The sequence below is a fragment of the Coregonus lavaretus genome (assembly GCF_964263955.1).
Source record: "Coregonus lavaretus genome assembly, chromosome: 33".
Lineage (NCBI taxonomy): Eukaryota > Metazoa > Chordata > Actinopteri > Salmoniformes > Salmonidae > Coregonus > Coregonus lavaretus.
The window spans coordinates 37,614,733-37,639,574 of NC_140020.1; the positions used below are offsets into that span (position 1 = coordinate 37,614,733).

A 24,842-nucleotide genomic window follows, 5' to 3' on the forward strand; every position below is an offset into this window, starting at 1 on the left:
TTATACTGTGTATTCTCCGTGTAAATTCATGTACCGTACCGAGACGCCCGTACCATTTCGGTTCAATACAAATACATGTACTGTTCCACCCCTACATCCAACTGTAATCAAAATTGCCACAGCCATAGTTTCAGTAAATGTGATTAGTATATGTTCTCCCTTTCATTTTTTAAAGGATGTTATGGATGAGCCAGACCTGTGGGATGCATCAGTGGTCCTCCTTACAACAGTCAGTGATGATGCCACAAGCCCAGTTCACTACCACCCAGTGAGAGTCTCTGTCGTCCTAGAGGGTGATGTGGTTGTCAATCTCCCCAGGCTTGCTGATGCCTTCCTGGTAATGTTCGGCCTGATTTATGCACTACATCTCAGCTATCCCAAGGGACTGACAAACACTTTTGAGTTCACACAGGAAATCTTACTTGGTCTTGATGACTCTAAACTGTCACCCAAGCTGCAGAATCTTAAAAATGAGCTGATGTTGTATGTGTAACTGAAGATCCAAAAAGGAGTGGTGGATTCTGATGGCTCACTCTGTTAGAGCATAGTCCATAATGAGAATATGTCATGTCAGGTCCATGTTGAATACTGTTCAACTGTTTATGTTAAAGTTGCTGCTCTACTCAACGGGTTTTCAGCCAAATGGCACAAAGTACACAGTGTCTTTGTACGTTTTACTGTACATTTAATTGTTGTTAAACTGAAATTCAGGGTTGAATTAAGTGTTTATATATGGAGGATATTTTTATTCATAATTCAAATTGAAAGGCCAAAGGGAAAACGAAGCGAGATCAAATTAAAAATATTATTATTTTACTACACTACTAGGAAAAATCATGCCATAATTAAATTTAAAAAGTCAAATTTAAAATGCAAAGTTTCAACTGTCAGCTGGAAGTCGTTTCAGACCCTCCCACCAGCAGTTGGGCCATGCCTCCTCATTTAAATTGACACCTGTCACTTCTAAATGAAAAGCTTAAATCAAAATGTAAAAGGTGAATCTGAAAATGTCAATGTCAAATGTAAAACGTAAAATTCAAAAGATAAAATGTCGAATTGAAAATTATAAAGGGGAAAGGCTAAAATAAAACAATTATATTTTAGATTTTAATTGAAGTATTTCCATTTTAAGCTTTTACATCATACATTTAATTATGGCATGATTTTTCCTAGTAGCGTAGTAAAATAATACTATTAATTTGATCTTGCTTCTTTTTCTCTTTGGACTTTCAATTTGAATTATGAATAAATATATCCTCCATATTTATACACTATGGCATTTTGTTTTTAAAAGGTGTACTATATAGCTTTGGGAAGTACATTTTTATCAGAAAGGAAAGCTCTTCATTGATACATTTTCATAAATAAATAAACTGTCCTCAAAGTTTCAGGCTACTTTACTTTAAAGTAGCCACCTTTCTAGTTGGAAACAGTGTTATAGGGACTTTATTTTCTTCTGAGGATGGGATGTTTATTCAGTTATGGAAATGGTTAAATACTTTTTATTGTCTTATTAATATTGTTAATTTTGCTTTTCGAGTTTGAATTAATTTCCTAAAACTATACAGTGCACCCTGAAGTTGCTAGATTTGAACTAGATAGCCAAAGGAAGGCTAAACACTGCCTTTGTACATGTTAATGTACGTTTTGAAATTTTAGCAGTTTTAGTTGTGAAGAATTTACAAGCAATTTGTTTATACATTGCTGCACTGCAAGTTTACAACCAGATGGCCAAAAGCGTGGCTTTGTAATTGTTTATTTAAATCTCTTTTTAATTCTTAATTATTTGTATTACTATTATTGTTATATTACTATTATTATTAAATAGATTGTTTCATTTTGTGCTAAAAGGCACAGGTGTGGGCAAATAATATTTCTAAACAAATGTTTGGTCACCACCCAAGACTTGCTGATGCCCTCCTGGTAATGTTGTATTAACAGTATATAAGCTATTTGTGATATAAAGATATTTTCTTAATGTAATTTTAGCTTTTCTGAGTTTGAATATGTTCTACTATTACATAGTTCATCTTAAAGTATAAACAAAATGCCCAGAAGTAGACTTGTTAATTGTTATTTTTTATTAATGTTTTTTTAATTCATATTTTTTTGCTAAAAGACTGGGCAAGAAAAGTTTATACTAAACATCTGAATAGATGATGTTTTTTTGTTTGACCTTTAAGTCAAGAGTACTTATTATTTTTAAGGCAATCAGTTGCCACAAATATTTTAAGTTTGGTGGTAAATGATTTTGAGTTGTAACAAGTCTATGCTTTTGAGTTATGGGTAATCAGAAGATTGATTGAAAAAACGAATAAATGTTAAGTTAACTCAGGATATTTATGTTTCATTTTCATGCTTGAAATTATTAAGTTCTCTTGAGATATTGCAATGAGAAAGATGAATAAATATTCTGAGTAGCATAAACTGAAAATGTTTGAGTTGGCTTAATCAGTACATTTAATTATAATTAAAAATTACATTTAACATGAACTCCAAATATATAAGCAATGATATACTCAAATGTTTGAGTTTATGAACTCAAAAAAACAGTGGCAACGGATTGCCTCACTTTCTTAAAGTTCTGCTTACTTATTCGGGTTTACAGTGATATGTCTGTGCTATGTGCAGGCAGCTAGTATAATTATTGTTTGTGAAGTAAGTATGGTGATTATTATTAAGTTTCTGGTCGTCTGAGATACCAACAAGTAGGCTATACAATATCAAGACATATGTATTTTTCTATTAGTGTATTTGAGTTTGTTCTGTCGTTTCTGGATGATTAAATTGAAATTGCATCCAACTTTATATGGCTTGTTTTAGATATAGTGATATTTGAGAATTGATTTCATTTCAAATAACTGAAAGTGAGAGGTTGTAATCTGAATAAAGGGGGGAAATGCCATTTATTGAACGTGGTGAGACAGTCTTACACATTTCTAGAGAACCAGTTCGGATTTAAGTATAACTTTTGTATGACTGAAGCTTTTAGTGGTAGGTCCAAGCTTAAAATATTTAATCAATTCTGTCCTCTCTATTGATATTCATTTTATAAATAGGCCCGTTTAATTTTGTCTGGCTTGCTGTTCCAAATCAAATGGAATATTTATTTTTCATATCAATTAAAAAACTGTTCGCTAGGTGTAGGCAAGACCGTAAACTGGGATAATACTATAGAGTTAATCAGTGTAATGTGAGGCTTCTTGTTTGCACGGGCAATGTCTCCGGCCAACTCCAGGATCTCAGCAGTCAGGCACTCGAGCACGGCAGCCAGGTAGACTGGTGCGACAGCGCCCACACGCTCTGCATAGTTGCCTTTGCGCATAAGCCTGGACATCTCGTAATCATTCTTGATTTAAATGTTCATGTAAAATGTGTTCCCAACATTGAAAGAATGTCTGTGTTTGTGTGTGATTTTTTTATTCGAGGAAGATGAAGGGGGTGATGTCCTGCAGGACCTAGCAAAACATGCAAGGAAAATCGTTGTGTACTAACCTGGGATATTTACGTTAAGGATTATGTTTACCAATAGATGACAGTATTGACTCAATACGGGGTTTGCTTTCCGCTATCCGTAGCCGTTCAAATGTCTGACATATAACCGTGCTCGAGAAAACCACAGGTAGCATAATGTATTTCAGCAGATTTCGTGCGTTTCTGTGTGAAAAGACACGAATTTATGTGCTACTTAATTCGTGCGAAAAGACACCAATTTAACCAGTAAGCTACACACAACAACCATAAACGGATAGCCTATTTTTCTTTATTATAGTTGTGAATATACAGAAATGTTGTCTTTATTTAATAATGTTTCAAACATTGTAGTTGTATGCCTATGTACTGTTTGAGATTTTCTGAACATAATTTGTGAGAAAATACACACATTTACGTGGGAAAAATTGTTTTATTACATTTTAGTCATTTAGCAGATGCTCTTATCCAGAGCGACTTACAGGAGCATTTAGGGTTAAGTGCCTTGCTTAAGGGCACATCGACAGATTTTTCACCTAGTCGGCCCGGGGACTAGAACCAGCGACCTTTCGGGTACTGGCACAACGCTCTTACCCACTAACCTACCTGCCACCCTTATTAATGTTACCGCTGTTTTCTATGCTTGATTTCGATTAATACTTTGGGATACTGGTGCACTTTTGGTCAGAAAGGCCACTTTTCCGTGTAGGCAACAGTACACGATTTTCTTCATAATGCATTTCATATTTCGTAGAGTCTAAATTACACAATTTTCTTCATTATTCATTTAATACATGTTAAAGAGGTTAATGTAAAAATAATGAAATATGTCGGCTTTCACTTATGGCACTTCCAAGGCCTTTCTATTGTGGTTATGTCAATCATATTATATACTTAGGCTATTGTAACGCGTTCAACCAGTTAGCAAGTCAGAAATGTCCGTTTCCTAGTACCGACTAGCACTTGAATGTTGTATTATGCCAACTTCACATTCTCGTGGAAAATGGGAAGTTGTAACTCCCACATGATTGTGTTCAAGTGGTTTTGAAGTCGGAACAATTCTTAAACCAATAAGATTGCCAACAACATTTTCACTATTTCTCACTTGTAATTCCTACTTGGAGGGTCATTCAAGTGAAACTTCCCAGTCGGAACTAGGTATTTCCGATAACTCTGATAGCACCCTGAACACGACATTAATATGTGTGATCGACAACAGTAGGGTCTGGGTCCCGGCGTGTCCAGTCCCCATACCCATTCCATAGGAGTGAGTGTCAGTAGTCTACTATATGTCCGTGCTATGTGAAGTAAGTATGGTGATTATTATTAAGGTTCTGGTCGTCTGAGATACCAACAAGTAAGGCTATACAACATACAATATCAATAAATATATATTTTCTCCTATTAGTGTATTTGAGTTTGTTCTGTCGTTTCTGGATGATTTAATTGAAATTGCAACCAACTTTCTATGGCTTGTTTTAGATATAGTGATATTTGAGAGATTATTTCATTTCAAATAACTGAAAGTGAGAGGTTGTAATTTGAATAAAGGGGGGAAATGCCATTACTGAACATGTGGTGATTAGAACAAAAGATTTTACTCTTGACTTTGGCGAATATTATCGCGCGGCAGTGTCCTAATGCCTGCGCGCAGTGTACTATTGGCATCGTTCGCCATAGCAGGCTGGCATTAGATTAGAACATAAGATTTCACTCTTGACTTCAGCGACTATTATTGCGCATAAAGGGCCGGCAGTGTACTTTTGCACGCACATTGTGCTTTTGCCTGCGCGCAGTGTGCAGTTGCATCCGCGCAGTGTACTATTGGCCTCGTTTGCCATAGCAGGCTAGCATTAAATTATAACACAAGATTTCACTCTTGACTATGGCGACTATTATTGCGTGTAAAGGCCAGCAGTGATCTATTGTTTTGGGCGCGCAGTGTATTATTGCGGGCGCACGCAAAGTGTATTGTTTTTTGGCGTACAGTGTGTTTTATGGGCGCGCAGTGTATTGTTTTGGGTGCGCAGTGTACTGTTTTGGGTGCGCGGTCAAAAAAAAAGAGAAGCAAAGCATCCCTTCCGATTGCCGACAGAGGAGGCCTCCATAACGGGCCAATCGGGGTGGTGGGGAGATGGTGTCAAATCAGCAGATGCCACTGCCGGCTTTATACATTTCACATGGGCATTTCGAGGCTATACTCCGACTGTCTAAGAAGGAAGCTAGCGCCATGGCCAGAACCAAGCAAACCGCTCGCAAATCCACCCGTGGCAAAGCCTACAGGATGCAGCTCGCCGCCAAGGCTGCGCGCAGGAGAGCCTCCCCGTTACAGGCCCGGCACCGTGTCTCAGAGAGATCCGTCGTTACCAAAGCTCCACTGAGCTGCTCATCCGCAATGTGCCCTTCCAGCGCCTGGGGAGAAACATCGCCCTGTTCTTCAAGACCGACCTGCGCTTCCAGAGCTCCGCCGTGATGGCCCTGCAGGAGGCCAGCGAGGCTTACCTGGTCGGTCTGTTTGAGGACACCAAACTGTGTGCCATCCACGCAAAGAGGGTGCATATCGTGCCCTAGGACATCGAGCTGGCCCGCCTTATTTGCAGAGAGCGCGCGTAAATTATGAACTGATCTCCAAAATCCCACCTCAATATTTCCATCAAAAAGGCATAATTGATCTATTTATACGTGGTCCTCTGTAGCTCAATTGGTAGAGCATGGCGCTTGTAACGCCAGGGTAGTGGGTTCCATCCCTGGGACCACCCATACGTAAACATGTATGCGCACATGACTGTAAATCGCTTTGGATAAAAGCGTCTGCTAAATGGCATATTATTATTATATACGCGCACGTCTACATTTCCAACCACTTCGCCGGGAAAGAGCGACGCTACCGGCTACGGAAGAGACACCAACGGCCGGGTGAGTCCATTCAAAGCTACGTGGCTAATCTGAGGGATTTGGCTAGCTCTTGTAACTACGGGACACTTCAGGACAAGATCATCAGGGATCAGTTGATAGAGGGGACGTTATGTGAAAAGACATGGGAGAAACTGCTTTTGGAATCGGATAATTTACAACTAGATGGAGCTATTAAAATAGCACTCCAGGTTGAAGCGGCGTTGGAATGCTCTTCAATGCTAACAGACAGCTCTGCAGCATACACTCGGCCCCCAGCCATTCTCACACAGCAGCTTCAGCCCGAGCAGGCGCACTACAACGATCACGCGCTGCGCACGCCCTCCCACGTCGATAGCTGCATGGACACAGACACCGGCATGCCCGTGCAGCAGGCACACAGACAAACCAACAGAAGTAGCTGTGGCAACTGTGGGGCTAGCTCTCACAATTCAAGGGCTTCAAACTGCCCAGCCCCTGGGAAAATATGCAAGAACTGTTCAAAATACAATCACTTTGCGAAAGTGAGTGTGTCGTTCGGCCCCTGCTACTAGCTCGAAGTTGTCGATCATCCAAGTGTCAAACTGGGTCCGAGCCCGACGGCCTCAGCAGTGCAACAAAATGCCCTCATTCAGGTCGGACCCCTTGCAGGTCAGTCGACAACTGGGGCCCGCCATATTTCATGATGAGCAATGGATCACGCTGGCACGCCAGCCGCCTCAGAAAAGTCCCTGCCCCTCGAGGAACACAAAGGCACACAAAACAGACATGCAGGCCAGAGACGCCACCGGATGGACCTCCTCCACCACTACCACCCGAGCCCCAGCCTCTGTGGGCTCCCCAAGGGCCAGATCCACAAGCGGTGGCGGATGAAGAAAGGCCTATGCGGAAACGAACTCGCCCTGCTTATCTGGGGGACTACTTAACCTCTTTTCATTCTTAGGCTCCGTTAGGTGTCTTAGTCAACCTCCAGGTTAATGGACTGAACTGGCTAGTTTGGAGAGTCCATCCGTTTAAGGGTTAATGTTTATTTCTTACAGGTATCACTCTAGGTTCTTGCCCTATGGACATTTTATATATGGTACCAGTCCCTGGTTTTGGAAAGGGGGGGAAATGTTATGTATGGTACGACGTGCTGTACGTCATACTGTACGTTGTTATGGTTTACGACAGTGTGCTGCTTTACGGATGAATGGGTTGTCAGAATGTGTGGCACATGTCATTAAACGACAGAGTGATGTACAATGTGAAATTGTGCAGATGTCCGTTCTTCTACAGCTAGGCTAGATATAACAAATATGACTCAAGTAAAAGTAAAAAGTAGTCATCCAAATAATTACTTGAGTAAGAGTAAAAAAGTACTTGGTGAAAAAAATACTCAAGTACTGAGTAACTGTTGAGTTACTTGAGTTTATTTTTTAACACAAGGCAACAATCAGACAGACAAAAATACAAAATAATCATCTTTAGGCAAATTATAGTTCATCCAACAATAAAATAAATTAAAATGAATTACAAAATAGCTTAAATTAAAATAATTCCGGTAAATTCAAGTACTTATCAAATAAAATAATAATAATAAAAAAATAAGCACAAGTAACACACATTTCAAAACCTTTATACTATTTTTTACCAGGCAGAACTAGAATGAGGCAGCCCATAAACTCTCATAAACTGTGTATGTGTGTGTCTCCACAGTGACAGAACAACAGAAGGAAACACAAACATTTCATACCAGGTATGCTGAACAGAAAACTGCACACCAGAAGGAAGCGGTCAACATAAAATAATCAATAGGTGTTGATTAGGCCTACTCAGTACCTTTGTATTGCATGGCAAGCAACAGCCCTTTTCTGTGTGCCTAGAAATTAATACTCTGATCTGTGATTAGGCCACACTGCACATCTCACTGAGCAGAGGAAAAGAGCAGCAATACACATCAACTGAAAAAGCACCAGTCCATGATAGATGGCCAAATAAAACAATATTGCAGGCCTAGTATCCCAGAAAGGGGCGGTGTGTTCATTAGGGCGATATGGGCGACGCACTGCAAAACGGGAAAAGGAAGGGATTTTTTTTCTAATCAATTATATCACGGCAACAGTAGTTATCAGTGTTCTAATCTAGACGTCTGATCTGCCACTAAATGTCCAATCAGGCTAAAGTCGTGCTTCAAATGGCCCCGCCCCTTTTGGGGCGATTTCAGTCAGGTTGAAAATCGCCCAGGGGTCTCTCATAGACTATCATGTAAAATCTATTTTTTTTCAAATATCAGAGCTTTCAATACAATCTCTATGGGTTTCTGAGGGCTTGCACTTACGCGCTTTCGTCATACGTAACATAACCATGAACGTAACTAAGAAAAGAGCGGGTAGCAGCGTCAATCAATTCACGTACTACTATCAACATGGCTAGCGTTCAGTGCAACTCGATTGTCTCTTTGAAAGAAGTTCACATCAAAGACCATTCAAAACGAGCTACTGGAGTGTATGCTAGCGGTCATGAGGGAACATATTGTGTAGGAGGTGAAGTCGGCGAACTTCGTAGCTATCCAAGCTGACGAGACCACGGACGTTTCTACACAGACACAGCTGGTGCTTGTGCTGAGGTACATAGATAGCAACCACAAAGTGCAGGAGCGCTTTTTTGAGTTCCTTCCCATCTCGGAATCAACCTCAGTCTCAATCGCCAGTGTGCTTTTGGAGAGACTGAACGGTCTTTTTGCCGATGACGTGAAAGTCAAACTGTAGTGCACTGGCACTGTACCAGGTTCTCATGAGCTACAACCTCCAGGAGACGTTCTCTGAGACTGTGACTCTGTTGAACATCCTCATAACTACTCCCATGACAACAGCTGAAGCTGAGAGATGTTTCTCAACTTTGACACGAGTTAAGACATTCCTGCGAAATTCAATGGGCCAGGAACGTCTGAATGCACTGGCCATGCTTTCCATGGAGAGTGAACTAGTCCTCAGCATGCCTGATTTCAATGAGAAAGTCATTGACCGCTTTGCTGCATTGAAAGAGAGAAGAGAACAGTTTCAGTACAAGTAATGTAGCCTCTCTCTCTTTGTCCCTCCCTGTCTGTCTCTTTAACACACACACACCCAAATCAGTTCACAGTTGATGTTGTTTAAAATAGTTATTTTTCATTTAAAAAAAAGTAAAAAATAAATAATAATCTGTTCATGTTCATTTTTACAAATCTATACAATTGGCCAGAATATGGTTGTTCATATTTACAAATCTATACAATTGGCCAGAATATGGTTGTTCATTTTTACAAAGCCATACAGATAGCTGTGTTTACCTTTTCTAGAAATTATTTTCAAATTCTGTTTTCAGGCAAAATGTCTATCACTGTTCATTTTCACAAATCTATACAAGAGGGCAGAATATGGAAGTCTATAAAAAATTATTATTACCAATAACTTGCATCAATGTTTTCAGTAGCCTCTATCAAAAGCTCCTGCTTGCTTGTTGTGAATTATGCTCAGGTGCACATATTTCCAATTCAACCATGAGGCAGAAAATGTGGTAAAAGCTCTTGTTGATCCTGCAATCTGAACAAATACCAAGATGCTGTATTTTCAGCTGATATTTCATTTGTTTATGGAAATGCATATTGTTTATGCAGTGTTGAGGAATGTGAAAGAACACCCTTGATTATTTTTACTGTGATAACTTATTTTGCTTTTGTAAGCCAACACTTTTGAGATCAGTCAATAAATGCTTCTGGCATTGACTTATATGCTGCCCCTGTCTTCATGATGTTGCTGGACATATCTTTTTTAAAATGTGTGTAGGTCACCTAAATCATCAGAAAAATTGCCCCCCCTGAGAATTTTTTCAGGAGCCGCCACTGATCCCAGAACACAAATTAAGCTGAATGCATGTTCTCTAAAAGGCATCAGAGGAGAGTGATGTAGTTGTAGATGGGGCATTATGTTTACTTCCAGCTCCAATATCTAACAAGAAAAGTCAGCAAAAAAAAAGTCACTTGTCCCCACCCCCCCAAGATAAGCAGCATAAAGCATGTATGATGTGTCTTTACAATGGAGTTATACATTAATAGCTCTGTGCTCTCTAGCACAACCATTACACAGTTAAGGGGATTAAACGCTTTGCTCAAAAGCAGCTGAGAGAGGAGCAGCTTCCCCCATCTAGACTCCCACAGACAGACAACAGATTTGGCAATATTCTAACCTTTAGGCTGACACTGGCCCTTTGACTGGTTGACTTCAGTCAACACTCCAGGAACTCTTTGGCACAGTAACATGAAAACCCTTTTATATTGAAGGCCCCACTGGGAGTTTGTGTGTGTGTGTGTGTCAAAACATGCAGAAACAAACTATTTCACCAAAGAATCGCTCAGTGATGTCACTATTAAGCTTCAACAGTAGCTGGCTCTCAAGGTTCTTGCTGTGAAGCTGTGATCGTTTAGCAGTGAACAGGAGTCCTGCATGACTGAAAAGTCTCTCACAGGCTGCAGATGCAGGAAGACCTGTGTTGACTTTGAGTGAAAGCTTCTTGATGCGAGGAAAGGTGTGGAGTAGATCCATACCTGCAGGGGACAGACATGAAAGGTACCTCTCCAGCTCTCCTACTTGTGATTTTCCCAACTCCATGGATGCAAAGAAGTCGTCTTCATCAGAGAGGCCGCTGTTTGCGCTGGTGACATCATCCAAGTCGGTGTTGAGGTGATTTCTGATGTAGTCAAGGCCTGTGGGTTTTAGGGCAAGATAAATCGTTTTTCAAACGAATTAAGTCTGCACATTATTCTTACCCTTCTACTGTATAGGCTGTCAAGCTGCTGATGTTTGACATTAAAAGCTACCTGAGCTTCTAACTATATTGCCACCCTGTGGTTTGTCACTGACACACTATAATCCTAAATTACAGTAATATTATACAGAGTTATATAGGTCAATGTCTACTGGTTCACATTTGAATTGATAAACAATTATATTTACCAGCATTTAAGATGTTCTCCTCTGTGGTCCAGGATGTTCTGAATCTTGGTAGGAGTATTGCTGCTGCATTCAGCTCAGGCTCTTTCATGACGTCTCCAAAACGTTTCTGGATCCCTTGCTGCAGGGCGTGAACAAGAGGTGTACACATTTTGCAAGTTGACTCCAACCTCTTCAGCTTGTCCCGCAACTGGTAAGGTGTTGGCAGCTATAGGCCCATATGCACAGATGATTCCCCTTGGAGGATATTAAGGACCATGGCAACAGGCTTCATCACAGCAGCATACTCGACCAAAAACCCAATTTCAGCTGGATTGAACCTATAAAAGATGTAACGATAAAAAAATTACTTATAGCTATTTCTGGTACAATGTGTTTATTATGCATTGTACATGTTAAATGCACAAATAAATAAAAATAAAATAAATTTGTTAAATGATTTCATTCAAGTCATCCACAATTGTCACACCACCATGCAAAGAAAACTTAGTTACTTGAGACAAGTGGAATCACCCATTAATCAGCAAGGCTTATTTATTTTTATTATTCTTTTAAAACAAAATATACATTTAGTCAACTTACATCTTTATCTTTAATGCTGTGCAGACATTGCGAATTGCTTGTTCTCCTTGCTCTCGGTGAATGCGCACAATCCTTTCTACAGCGAGGAACAGGGAGCTCCAGCGTGTCTGATTGGGTCGGAGAAACAGCAGCTTGCATTCACGTTCCACTGTTTCATGAGCCATGGTTGACCTGCTGGTTTTATTCCAAAGAGCATGACACTTTGCAAAAGCAGACCGAGACAGCCTCTTGTAGGTTTCGTTTGCAGCTCCTCCTGCAGCAGTGGCATCAACTGTGGATATAAGATTGAGGAGATGGCATGCACACTTTTGGTGCCTTGGAAGTTGGTACTCAAGGCCTGTGTTGTCATCCAGAATAGCAGACACATCTTGACACTCCACCTCTGACTCACTCTGAACTTCTGTTGCATCATCAAGGGTGGAGTCACTCTCCTCTTGTACATTGATGGCTTCCTCCTTTTTCTCCTCACCATATAATCGAAAGGCCTTCAGGAAGTTTGAGCCACTGTCTGTTGTCGCCATGGTCACTTTTTCCCTGATGTGGTACTCAGAATGTATTTCCTCTAATGCAGCAGCACGGACATCAAACGTGTGCGAGCCTTTGACAGGTCTACAAGCCAATGCAGCGGAGTGCCTCTCCAGTGAGGTGTTGTCTATCCAGTGACAGGTGACACCTAAGTAGCTACGTTGTCTTGCAGACCAGCAGTCTGTTGTGGTAGCAACATAGTTCACAGCACTCAGCTTTTTGATGATTATGCTCTTCTTGTGTTTTGCAGCTTCTTGTATTCTTGTGCATAACGTTTTCCTTGTCATTACTGTTTGAGGTTGCAAGGTTTCTATCAAAGTCTTGAAGGATGGCGTCTCAACCACAGAAAATGGTTGGTTGGCCTCACATACAAAATTTAGCACCAGCTTGTCAAGCGTTGCTTGTGTTACCCGTCCTGGGGCAGCGAAGGCTGTGATTTTTGCATTTTTCACAAGAGTATCACTGGAAGAGGAGGACTTACGCTTTCTGTGGTTCTCTAGTAAGTCTGTGTACTTTGCCAGTTTGTTGGGGAGAACCCTCTGTGGATGAAAAAAAATCTGTAATTTTCATCATACACGTCAACTATGACAGACAAATTGAGAAATTTGCTTCCAGAAAATCACATTGTAGGATTTTTTATGAATTTATTTGCAAATTATGGTGGAAAATAAGTATTTGGTCACCTACAAACAAGCAAGATTTCTGGCTCTCACAGACCTGTAACTTCTTCTTTAAGAGGCTCCCCTGTCCTCCACTCGTTACCTGTATTAATGGCACCTGTTTTAACTTGTTATCAGTATAAAAGACACCTGTCCACAACCTCAAAACAGTCACACTCCAAACTCCACTATGGCCAAGACCAAAGAGCTGTCAAAGGAACCAGAAACAAAATTGTAGACCTGCACCAGGCTGGGAAGACTGAATCTGCAATAGGTAAGCAGCTTGGTTTGAAGAAATCAACTGTGGGAGCAATTATTATGAAATGGAAGACATACAAGACCACTGATAATCTCCCTCGATCTGGGGCTCCACGCAAGATCTCACCCCGTGGGGTCAAACTGATCACAAGAACGGTGAGCAAAAATCCCAGAACCACACGGGGGGACCTAGTGAATGACCTGCAGAGAGCTGGGACCAAAGTAACAAAGCCTACCATCAGTAACACACTACGCCGCCGGGGACTCAAATCCTGCAGTGCCAGACGTGTCCCCCTGCTTAAGCCAGTACATGTCCAGGCCCGTCTGAAGTTTGCTAGAGTGCATTTGGATGATCCAGAAGAGGATTGGGAGAATGTCATATGGTCAGATGAAACCAAAATATAACTTTTTGGTAAAAACTCAACTTGTCGTGTTTGGAGGACAAAGAATGCTGAGTTGCATCCAAAGAACACCATACCTACTGTGAAGCACGGGGGTGGAAACATCATGCTTTGGGGCTGTTTTTCTGCAAAGGGACCAGGACGACTGATCCGTGTAAAGGAAATAATGAATGGGGCCATGTATCGTGAGATTTTGAGTGAAAACCTCCTTCCATCAGCAAGGGCATTGAAGATGAAACGTGGCTGGGTCATTCAGCATGACAATACTCCCAAACACACCGCCCGGGCAACGAAGGAGTGGCTTCGTAAGAATCATTTCAAGGTCCTGGAGTGGCCTAGCCAGTCTCCAGATCTCAACCCCATAGAAAATCTTTGGAGGGAGTTGAAAGTCCGTGTTGCCCAGCGACAGCCCCAAAATATCACTGCTCTGGAGGAGATCTGCATGGAGGAATGGGCCAAAATACCAGCAACAGTGTGTGAAAACCTTGTGAAGACTTACAGAAAATGTTTGACCTGTGTCATTGCCAACAAAGGGTATATAACAAAGTATTGAGAAACTTTTGTTATTGACCAAATACTTATTTTCCACCATAATTTGCAAATAAATGTATTAAAAATCATACAATGTGATTTTCTGGAGAAAAAAAATCTAATTTTGTCTGTCATAGTTGACGTGTATCTATGATGAAAATTACAGGCCTCTCATCTTTTTAAGTGGGAGAACTTGCACAATTGGTGGCTGACTAAATACTTTTTTTCCCCACTGTATATTACTTTGGTCATTTTTCCTTTAACCCATTAATGTTGTAGGTGCGCCTTTTTTCAACAGTTCCCAATAGAAATCTGTACCGCACCTGCTGCTATTTCAACCTCTAAATGGCCGCCTATGAAAAGCCAAGTGACATTTACTCCTGATGTACCGACTGACCTGTTGCAACCTCTACAACCACTGTGCTTATTATTTGACCCTGCTGGTCTTCTATGAACGTTTGAACATCTTGGAGAGAAATGTGCCCTTAATGGCCACGTATTGTTGTAATCTCCACCCGGCACAGGCAGAAGGGCACTGGGCACCCCTCAGAGCCTGGTTGTTCTCTAGGTTTGTGCCTTTCTAGGCAGTTTTTCCTAGCCACCGCGTTTCTACATCTGCATCGCTTGCCGTTTGGGGTTTTAGGCTGGGTTTCTGCATAGCACTTTGTGACATCTGTTGATGTAAAAAGGGCTTTATAGATCCACTTCAGTGATTGATTGATTGATGGTATAATTGTCAAAATACCAGTGGTAAAAGGTGTGTACCTTGATGAAACCTCAAAATGGTACGTACAACGGATTCAAAAATGGACATTTCAAACCGCAACTGTATGGGAACAAAATGGACATTACATTTTACAATGACATCCTTCATTAAAAACACCTATTTGGTATCTCTTGTATACAAAAACACAATGGAAAATACAGTGGCAGTGACCCTTTAAAACACACCTTGCAGAATAAACGTGTCTTCCTTACCCTCTAACCTCTTTAGGCTAGATGACCGCCACGGGCCCATCGGGGACGGGGTCCCAGACCGCCATGTGCTCGAGCCCCGCCTCTCGGTGACCATCCCCCGGTAGGCAGAGGTTGGTCCCAGCACAGATTCTGTGCCCCAGGCGGCTTCACCAACAACAAGCGGGCCTGTGGTAGAGGACACCGTTCCTGACCTGCTACCAGAAAAAATGAAGCGAGAGAAGAGTTCCAAAAGGCACCTCAGCGTTTAACTACGAAGGTGTTACAAAGTAACCGTGACATTCAGTCTATGACAATTGTCCTCTGGCCTGTCATTCTGCTTAAGACAGTCATTTGTTCTTGAGGCCTGTCATCTTGACATTGAGCTTTGAGCAGTCCAGCTCCACAAACACTTTCTTGAATGCCTTGAACGTGTACTCCGGCTTTTGGGGGTGGCTGAGATTCAGAGCATACAGTGAGGGGAAAAAGTATTTGATCCCCTGCTGACTTTGTACGTTTGCCCACTGACAAAGACATGATCAGTCTATAATTGTAATGGTAGGTTTATTTGTACAGTGAGAGACAGAATAACAACAAAACAATCCAGAAAAACGCATGTCAAAAATGTTATAAATTCATTTGCATTTTAATGAGGGAAATAAGTATCTTGTCCCTGACATCCTTGGAGAGGTCTTTGGTCTTGGCCACGGCGGAGTGTATGGAATCTGATTGATTGATTGCTTCTGTGGACCGGTGTCTTTTATACAGGTAACACGCTGAGATTAGGAGCATTCCCTTTATGAGTGTGCTCCTAATCTCAGCTCGTTACCTGTATAAAAGACACCTGGGAGCCAGACATCTTTCTGATTGAGAGGGGGTCAAATACTTATTTCCCTCATTAAAATGCTAATCAATTTATAACATTTTGGACATGCGTTTTTCTGGAAGTTTTTGCTGTTATTCTGTCTTTCACTGTTCAAATAAACCTACCATTCAAATTATAGACTGATCATTTCTTTGTCAGTGGGCAAACGTACAGAATCAGCAGGGGATCAAATACTGTTTTCCCCTCACTGTATGTCATGCCAAGAAGAATGGCAGAAGCCTTTGCAAAACTCAGACCGGTGATCACTTAAGGATGACGCCTACCTCCTCTGGACCATCACTCGCCACGGCACCCTCCTCGTTGATCGCATAGATTTGCTTTACATGTTGCGCAAGGTCTTGCAGGAAATGACCCCCCTCAGCTTCCTGTAGAATAAATAACACACAAATACAGACATTCTGTCAATGTGGGGAACACATTTTATTCCACCTGGATTACGACATGCCCTTATTTGTTATCAGATTGCAGTGAACATTCTCTCCCTCTCTCACACACTCACACACGTGATCGAATATCCATGGATGAAAATGCTTTATTGCCCCCACACGGTAGTCTTTAATGAGGCCACCTCCAGTAAAGCTGAACAATAATTCCTCACTGAACTCACATCATGACCCTGATATAGAATATAATCACTGATCTCATTGGATTCAATCTGTGCATGTGAAATATATGAAATCACAGACCCAAGTATCCTATATTAGCAAAAGGTGTACAATAGCACAGTGGGGCCCGTGGCTTAAATTGCAGCACCGAACATCAGCCAGCTAAATACAAAACAGTGCATTTTTCCTGAGGATACTTTACCATCCAGCATGACCCGCAATCTGTCTGAAAGTACTCCTCCCTTGGAATGGAATAAGGACAGCAGCTTAGGGGTGTCCTGCATAAACCTTGCCTCAAGATGCTTTGCGGTGAGCCTGTGGAATTGTTCATTGATCTGAAAGACAAATACTGAAATATCATCAAGCAAGGCTCATAACAAAGAGGTTTGTCATAGTGACAACATCATTTGGCATTTTCTTTTTTTGCCTGCCGACTCACCTGAGAGGCTTCTAAACAGAGCAGGCTATCTGTCTCAACACGGTTGATACGCTACTAGCTAGTTCGCGCTAATACAGACAAACCTAAATTAGCTAACGTTAGCTTAGCTTAGAAAGTAACCTAGCTAGCTACCTACTAGCTAAAGGTAGTATGACACAAATAAGGGGACGCGGAAACGTAGCGTGGGACGCCGTATTCTCGGCATATTCAACAGCGTTTAAATAATGCATTACCTTCAACAATGTTATCTTGTGATCAAGCCATCAATGTTAGGTGATTTTTGGTGATGTCAAAATGTTAGCAATTAGCAAGTTTGAAATTTCAGTGAAAATACTATTTTCAGCTTTTTGATGAGCGGTTTTGAGAAAAAAAACCTCACGTATTATCGCCATTCGGGCCCCAGTTGTTGGCCACCTTACTATTCAGTTCCATTACAAGATATATCCGTTCAATTTTGTTCAAGAGACACACGGCCCGCGTACCGGAAGTGTTTGACTAGTTGGCTAGGCTTCCGGTAAAAAATAATGAATTTCCTGTCCAGTTTTCATTGCGTGGCCCGGGGCGCCCTCTTGAGGACGATTAAAAAATGGTCCATCAGCTACAATGTCTCATCATTTGTCTTATAGATTAATCTTATGTTTTGAGAAAGTAGATAACAGTTTAAATCTAAAATATGAGTATTAATAATTTACATCAAATAAACCTTTATTTTCAGTGATGTGCATTGACATAAACAATGAAAACACTTGGAGTTTGTTGCAGAGATGCACTTGGAAAGTAAAGGAAGAACTACACAAGAGTGGTTCCATATATATATATAGCATTTTAGACTTATTTTTTTGTACAAATAAATAATTTCTTATGAACACAAACAATTAAATCTCGACCTCCATCCTTATATTGTCACAAAAATCACAATAATATTCCAGCTCCACCGCTACCTCTTGATCCCACTGCACACACCTGCAGTGGAACCAGTGCTGGCAGAAGTCACAGCACAACCATGGCACCTCGGATCTACACTCCTGAGAGGAGCTTGCAGGCGGATCACGCTCCCCGCAGTGAGCACAGCAGGTGGTCTTCTTTTATACCAAATAATAGATGGATTAATATGGTTTTACAAAATGTAGAAGTTCTTCAGCAACAATAGTAATTGATACAACTGAGAGAGAGAGAGAGAGAGAGAAAAACAGATGAAGTACCTGAGAGCGGTGCCATGGGTGGCGTGACCGACGTGACCGGTGGAGCTTTTCTCTTCCTTTTCTGTGCTGCAGTTTGAGAAAAAGTACTGTTAGACAGAGCATGTTTCATGAAAACCCTTTTCCACTTTTTTACACCAACACCTCTGGAGGAAGCCGCAGAGGTTTTGGAGGAGGTGGAGATGACTTGAGGGCTGGTGCTATGCACTGTAGATATGTAAAGAGATATTCTGTTGTTTACATTGCTGTTGTATAAAACAGATAACAAACAGTCATTTTTATGTAATTTAACACGCGTTTACCTGTGGAGGTGGCGGTATTCAAATTGCAGGGGGCCAGGGACACCAGATGAGGCCGCTACGGTGGTGTGACCAGGGGAGTCTGAGGAGGCAGTTGGTCCAGAGGAGGCCGTGTTGGTGGTGACAGACAGGGTGGGTGGTGTGCATCGCGGTGGCGGTGGACAAAACCGCCGACGATGGCTTGGAGGAGCCGGTGTTTGTAACGGTGGGGTTGAGGGGCGCGTGTATTCCTCCCCGGTGAGGCACGTGGCGACCACAGCGACTCTTCTGTATCGGTCCATCCGATACTTCAGGACAGTAAGGATGTGCGCCAGGTCCTTCGCTATCAGCCCACCCTCTATTAGGGGGTGCTCTTCTAGAGCTAGGACTGGGACTGGGACTGGAGATGGGGCTGAGGGTCCTCCTGTGGTCGCTGGGGAGGAGGCGCTGACAGATGGCACAGTGCTGCTGGTTCCAGGAGAGACGGTGGTGGGACACAGTAGGGACAGAGACAACATTAAACGGGACCCTTCAATGGCTGAAGGGTCAAAAAGGGAAGAGGCCACACTTATTAAACCCTTCCACCACATAGCGCATGTCCTTGCATCGCTGGTACGAGTAGCGGAATACTCTGGCAAATTCTGATTTGTTTACCATGTAGGAGTGGTCAAAATGGCTAAGGTCTCCAGCTACCTTGGAGAACTCAGCCTTTAAAGGGCCAAAGTATGCCACGTCCAGCGGCTGCAGGACACGGGTGCAGTGTGGTGGAAGACAAAGAAGTAGAACCCCTTCCCTTAGTGCCGCCGCGAGCACCTCCGGGTCCATGTGGCTATTGTGCCCATCGAAGAGGAGAAGGAGAGGGCGCTCCTTCACTGCATGCTTAATGAAGTGCAGAAACCACTTCCTGAACATGGTCCCCGTCAATGTAGCCACCGCTAGCCAAGGCTTGGGGGGGGGCATCCAAGTGTGTAGTGGCCACCGGGGAAACACTTGGGGTAGATGATAAAGGGGGAGGGGGGAGAATTGGGGGGGGGGACATCCTCCCCAGCTGCGTTGACACAGGCCAGCACTGTGATGTGCTCCTTGGTCCCAGGAGCCTGCTGGTACACGTGTTTTGCGGGCCGGGGAGCAAGCACTTTGTGCCTGCTCTGGTCGCTACGAAACCCAGACTCATCGCAGTTATAGATTTGTCTGGGTTTCTCCCTCAACCCACTCTCCTTCAAGTGCTTCTCATAAGAAGCGAAGAAGGTGTCCATCGTCAGACGCGTGCCACACTCAGCACTCCCCCTGTCCTGGGTGTCCGGCCTCCTCACGCGCAGGTTCTCGTGGCTCCTCCTGAACATTTCCCACCACCGCTTCCCCAGTGGTGGGATTGTTTCCCCTGGGTGCCGAAACCTACAATAGAATAGAATACATATAAGTGTCCATCCAGGATGAAAATGTTTGTTTTGGCATCACCATACACATCCACATTTACATCACACACATTGAGAACAGTCAGTCAACCAGTCTACATACATAAATACAGAGAACACCAAATACCTGCATATTTTGTCAGCGTATTTCATCAGCCTCTGTCTGGTGAAGGGGATCCCACGGCCGACGCAGTAGATACAGTACTGCACCAGAGAATTTTCATCCTCTGGTGCAAGCAACGTGGGCGGTCCACTGCGACAACCACGGGTCACCAGGCCGCTCAGCCTGTCCGCCAGGGTCTGCCGAGGTACACCACGCACCTTGGTAGATAAGAAAACCAAACTGTTACTAGCAGATAAACATCACATACACACGGTACTCTCCTAATAACAAAATAAGCCTAACCTTGGCAGCCTGGGGGATAGCCATCCCTGCCCAGCAGTCCTCCATGGCACGGAACACGTCCACTGCTTCCTCTTGACTTTCTCCACGCTGTGGTGTTAATACATGTACCTAAATAACTTGGCATACTATACACATTTTGGAAAGATATCTGAATATGTATACACATTTACATTTCACAGCCAAGGCATTGAAAGGTGATGAACGTTTACACAATAACTAAAAGTGTACCCAAGTTTTTTGTGTGATGTTATCTGTAATGACAATTAGTGTCCCAATGAGTTTAATATTGATGGATACATTGTACAATTTGACTAAATACTACCTCGATGTAGCTGTTGTAAGACGAAACATACCCAACAGTGATAGGTGTCAAACAGTTCACGGGTCAAAGTTCCAAATACATTTTTGCAGATTGTGCAAAACGCCTCCGTCTGATACGATAAAGCTTGACCACATTCCGCTGTTTTCGTGATATGTATTATCTAACGCTTTAAATGTTTTCCCTTTTTGCTGTCTTAGCACTTCTATCAACATTTAGCAACTAAGCTAGTAACATTAGAAAATCCGTTAGCTATTTTTCAGAGGTAAACAGATGGATATTACATGATGTGTGGTCTGTCGCGCAGTCGAATTTTAGAATACGCAGCGTGTTCCACTAAATGTGTACATATAACTTATTTGAAAACGCTCAAAACCTGCCTTCACTTTCTCAAATTGCACTGAAAATGGGTGGTCAGCTAGCTAGAAGGGTGTCGTTAGAAGCAAAACGTACCGTTGAATTTAAACGTTGACCTCGCAGCGATTTAGTCATCCTACCGCTAGAGAGTGTCAGAGGTTTGGGGAAAATTAGCTACAAGTTAGCTAGCTAGTCTAGGCTAGGCTACGTTAGCTAGTAACACATGACCAAACGAGAGCTCGCTAACCATCGGTCACATACGACCCAACAAATGTGCAGACAAAACATGTCATCCAAAAAACTGTCATGCAGAGGCCCAAACTTTACAGTGGAGCACGGAGGCCATCTTGTGGTTAAATGTGGGTACTGCACCTCATGGTGATTCCCTTTCAGCATTTGCTCTTTAGGCCAGCGTTTCCCAAACGCGGTCCTGGGGTCCCCAAGGGGTGCGCGTTTTGCGTTTTGCCCTAGCACTCCACAACTGATTCTAATACTCCAGCTTGATGATGATGAGTTTATTATTTGAATCAGCTGTGTAGTGCTAGGGCAAAAACTCCCAAAACGTGGCCCGAGTTTGGGAAACCCTGCTTTAGGCTAATACTAGCCTATTAGGATGACTTGGTTCGATCACTTTAATGGCAACTGCTGAACTCTGGTTTTCACTAATTACTTGTCCCAGGTCACCATTATGAATCCAATAGCAAAACAAATGTTTCAAAATTGCTCAATAGTGAAAAAAGGCCAGGAAACGATGGGTTCTCAGCAATATTTCACCAACAACCAATCACTATTCACGCATAGACATTAGGATCATCAACAAATATTCCTAAGTCATACTACAAAAGGGTTGTAACTAAATGGATTTGTCTGTTCAATGCAAGTTCAACGTCAAAGAAAAAGTGCATCACCACAACAAACGTGTCTTTAGATACACTGTAAAAAATGACTTTGTGGAATGTACTCAAGCTATTACAGTCAACAAAAGCACACGTCATATTGTTGAGTAGATCTTTTTGCTTGTTTTTATGAGTAGATAAGCTTGAGTAAGTTGAGTTGATGTGGTCCAATACATTGAGTAAAGATGATAGAGACGTAAAAATTATTATATTACGTTGATTCGACTCAAATAGACATTGTGTTATTTTACCTGAATGATTCATCCTATTATGTATTTAGACCAACTTACTTTGGATTCACTCAATCACATCCCTTAAGAGAAAAGGTATCCGGACACCGGGAATCCATTTATTTAAACATCAACGGTTTGCAAAACATCTGTTATTATGAGTTGACAAATTACTGAATTGCTATCAACACTGCAGGTAAATCCTGATTGCTGCAGGTAGGAAACACCGTAGAAATAGGAACTACAACACTAACAACAAGTGACATTTACTCCTGATGTACTGACTGACCTGTTGCAACCTCTACAACCACTGTGCTTATTATTTGACCCTGCTGGTCATCTATGAACGTTTGAACATCTTGGAGAAAAATGTGCCCTTAATGGCCACGTATACTGTTATAATCTCCACCTGGCACAGGCAGAAGGGCACTGGCCACCCCTCAGAGCCTGGTTGTTATCTAGGTTTGTGCCTTTCTAAGGAGTTTTTCCTAGCCACCGCGTTTCTACATCTGCATCGCTTGCCGTTTGGGGTTTTAGGCCGGGTTTCTGTATAGCACTTTGTGACATCTGTTGATGTAAAAAGGGCTTTATAGATCCACTTAATTGATTGATGGTAGAATTGTCAAAATACCAGTGGTAAAAGGTGTGTGACCTTGATGAAACCTCAAAATGATACAACGGATTCCAAAAAGGAAATTTCAAACCGCAACTGTACGGGAACAAAATGGACATTACATTTCACAATGACATCCTTCATTAAAAACACCTCTTTTGTATCTTTCGTATACAAAAACGCAATGGAAAATACAGTGGCAGTGACCCTTTAAAACACACCTTGCAGAATAAACGTGTCTTCCTTACCCTCTAACTTCTTTAGCGTAGATGACCGCCACGGGCCCATCGGGGACGGGGTCCCAGACCGCAATGTGCTCGAGTCCCGCCTCTCGGTGACCATCCCCCGGTAGGCAGAGATTGGTCCCAGCACAGATTCTGTGGGCCAGGCGGCTTCACCAACAACAAGCGGGCCTGCGGTAGAGGACACCGTTCCTGACCTGCTACCAGAAAAAATGAAGGGATAGAAGAGTTCCAAAAGGCACCTCAGCGTTTAACTACGAAGGTGTTACAAACTAACCCTGACATTCAGTCTATGACAATTGTCCTCTGGCCTGGCATTCTGCTTAAGACAGTCATTTGTTCTTGAGGCCTGTCATCTTGACTGTGTGCTTTGAGCAGTCCAGCTCCACAAACACTTTCTGGAATGTCTTGAACGTGTACTCCGCCTTTTAGGGGTGGCTGAGATTCAGAGCATATGTCACGCCAAGAAGAATTGCAGAAGCCTTTGCAAAACTCCGACCGGTGATCACTTACGGATGACGCCTACCTCCTCTGGACCATCACTCGCCACGGCACCCTCCTCGTTGATCGCATACATTTCCTTTACATGTTGCGCAAGGTCTCGCAGGAAATGACCCCCCTCAGCTTCCTGTAAAATAAATAACACAAAAATACAGACATTCTGTCAATGTGGGGGACACAGTTTATTCCACCTGGATTACGACATGCCCTTATTCGTTATCAGATTGCAGTGAACATTCTCTCCCTCTCTCACACACACACACACACACACACACGTGATGGAATATTCATGGCTGAAAATGCTTTATTGGCCCCACATGGTAGTCTTTAATGAGGCCACCTCCAGTAAAGCTGAACAATATTTCCTCACTGAACTCACATCATGACCCTGATATAGAATAAAATCATTGATCTCATAGGATTCAATCTGTGCATGTGAAATCTATGAAATCACCGATCCAAGTATCCTATATTAGCAAAAGGTTGATCACTTCCTGTCTTTTGTCGTGCAAATGTCTAGCTAGCTAGCTAGTCTAGGCTACGTTAGCTAGTAACACATGGCCAAACGAGAGCTCGCTAACCATCGGTCACATACGACCCAACAAATGCGCAGACAAAACATGTAATCAAAAAACTGTCATTAAAATAATGTGCATTTGTCCAGCATAGATTTGACTTGCAAAAGTGGCTGATTTTTGCGCATCATTTCCTGTATTTATGTTAAATTATTTGGAATACATTCACCACACTAAATCATGTTCACACGCACAAACAAATAATTTACTTCAAGATTTAAAGTTTAAGAGAGTGAGTACTCAATTGGACGACATTTCATTGTTACATACCTAGTCTCGTCTCAGATCAATTTATTATCAGACTTCTTGAGGTAGTGACGTTTTTGTATTTCGCAGCAATAGTATCTCTTCTTCTGTCACTAACTTCGGGGTGCAGCGCATATGGTTCAGTGGCGCTCATCAGCGCCATCTACCGTCGGGGAGTTTGAAAAAGGAACATTTTGCTCTACTTACCGTGAAGTAAAATCATAATAGTCATCATCATAATAGTAGTACATTACAGTATATATTTGAGTAAAATAGTACAATTTAAAGGGATTATGTCAGGGTCAATTACTGACAAATGAGAACACACCTCAGGGGTCATTTTGGGACAAAACGCACCACTTTGTGAAGGTTTTGTTTTGATTGAAGAGCAA

General features: G+C 42.2%; 1 protein-coding gene across 1 annotated transcript; it reads right to left on the reverse strand.

Annotated features, from left to right (window-relative positions):
* Positions 1–11,783: 11,783 nt before the first annotated feature.
* On the reverse strand, positions 11,784–24,529 carry LOC311108423 (uncharacterized protein; the record flags this gene model as incomplete). The annotated part of the gene is made up of 11 exons (XM_084151046.1): positions 24,475–24,529; positions 23,655–23,756; positions 23,135–23,328; positions 20,472–20,558; positions 20,193–20,386; positions 18,675–20,045; positions 18,376–18,441; positions 16,937–17,069; positions 16,393–16,494; positions 12,922–12,979; positions 11,784–11,818 (listed from the first exon to the last, which is right to left on the reverse strand). Exons 6-11 carry the CDS (start codon positions 19,238–19,240, stop codon positions 11,784–11,786), a joined length of 960 nt encoding a protein of 319 aa, XP_084007172.1. The 5' UTR covers positions 19,241–20,045; positions 20,193–20,386; positions 20,472–20,558; positions 23,135–23,328; positions 23,655–23,756; positions 24,475–24,529.
* Between the last annotated feature and the right edge of the window lie 313 nt (positions 24,530–24,842).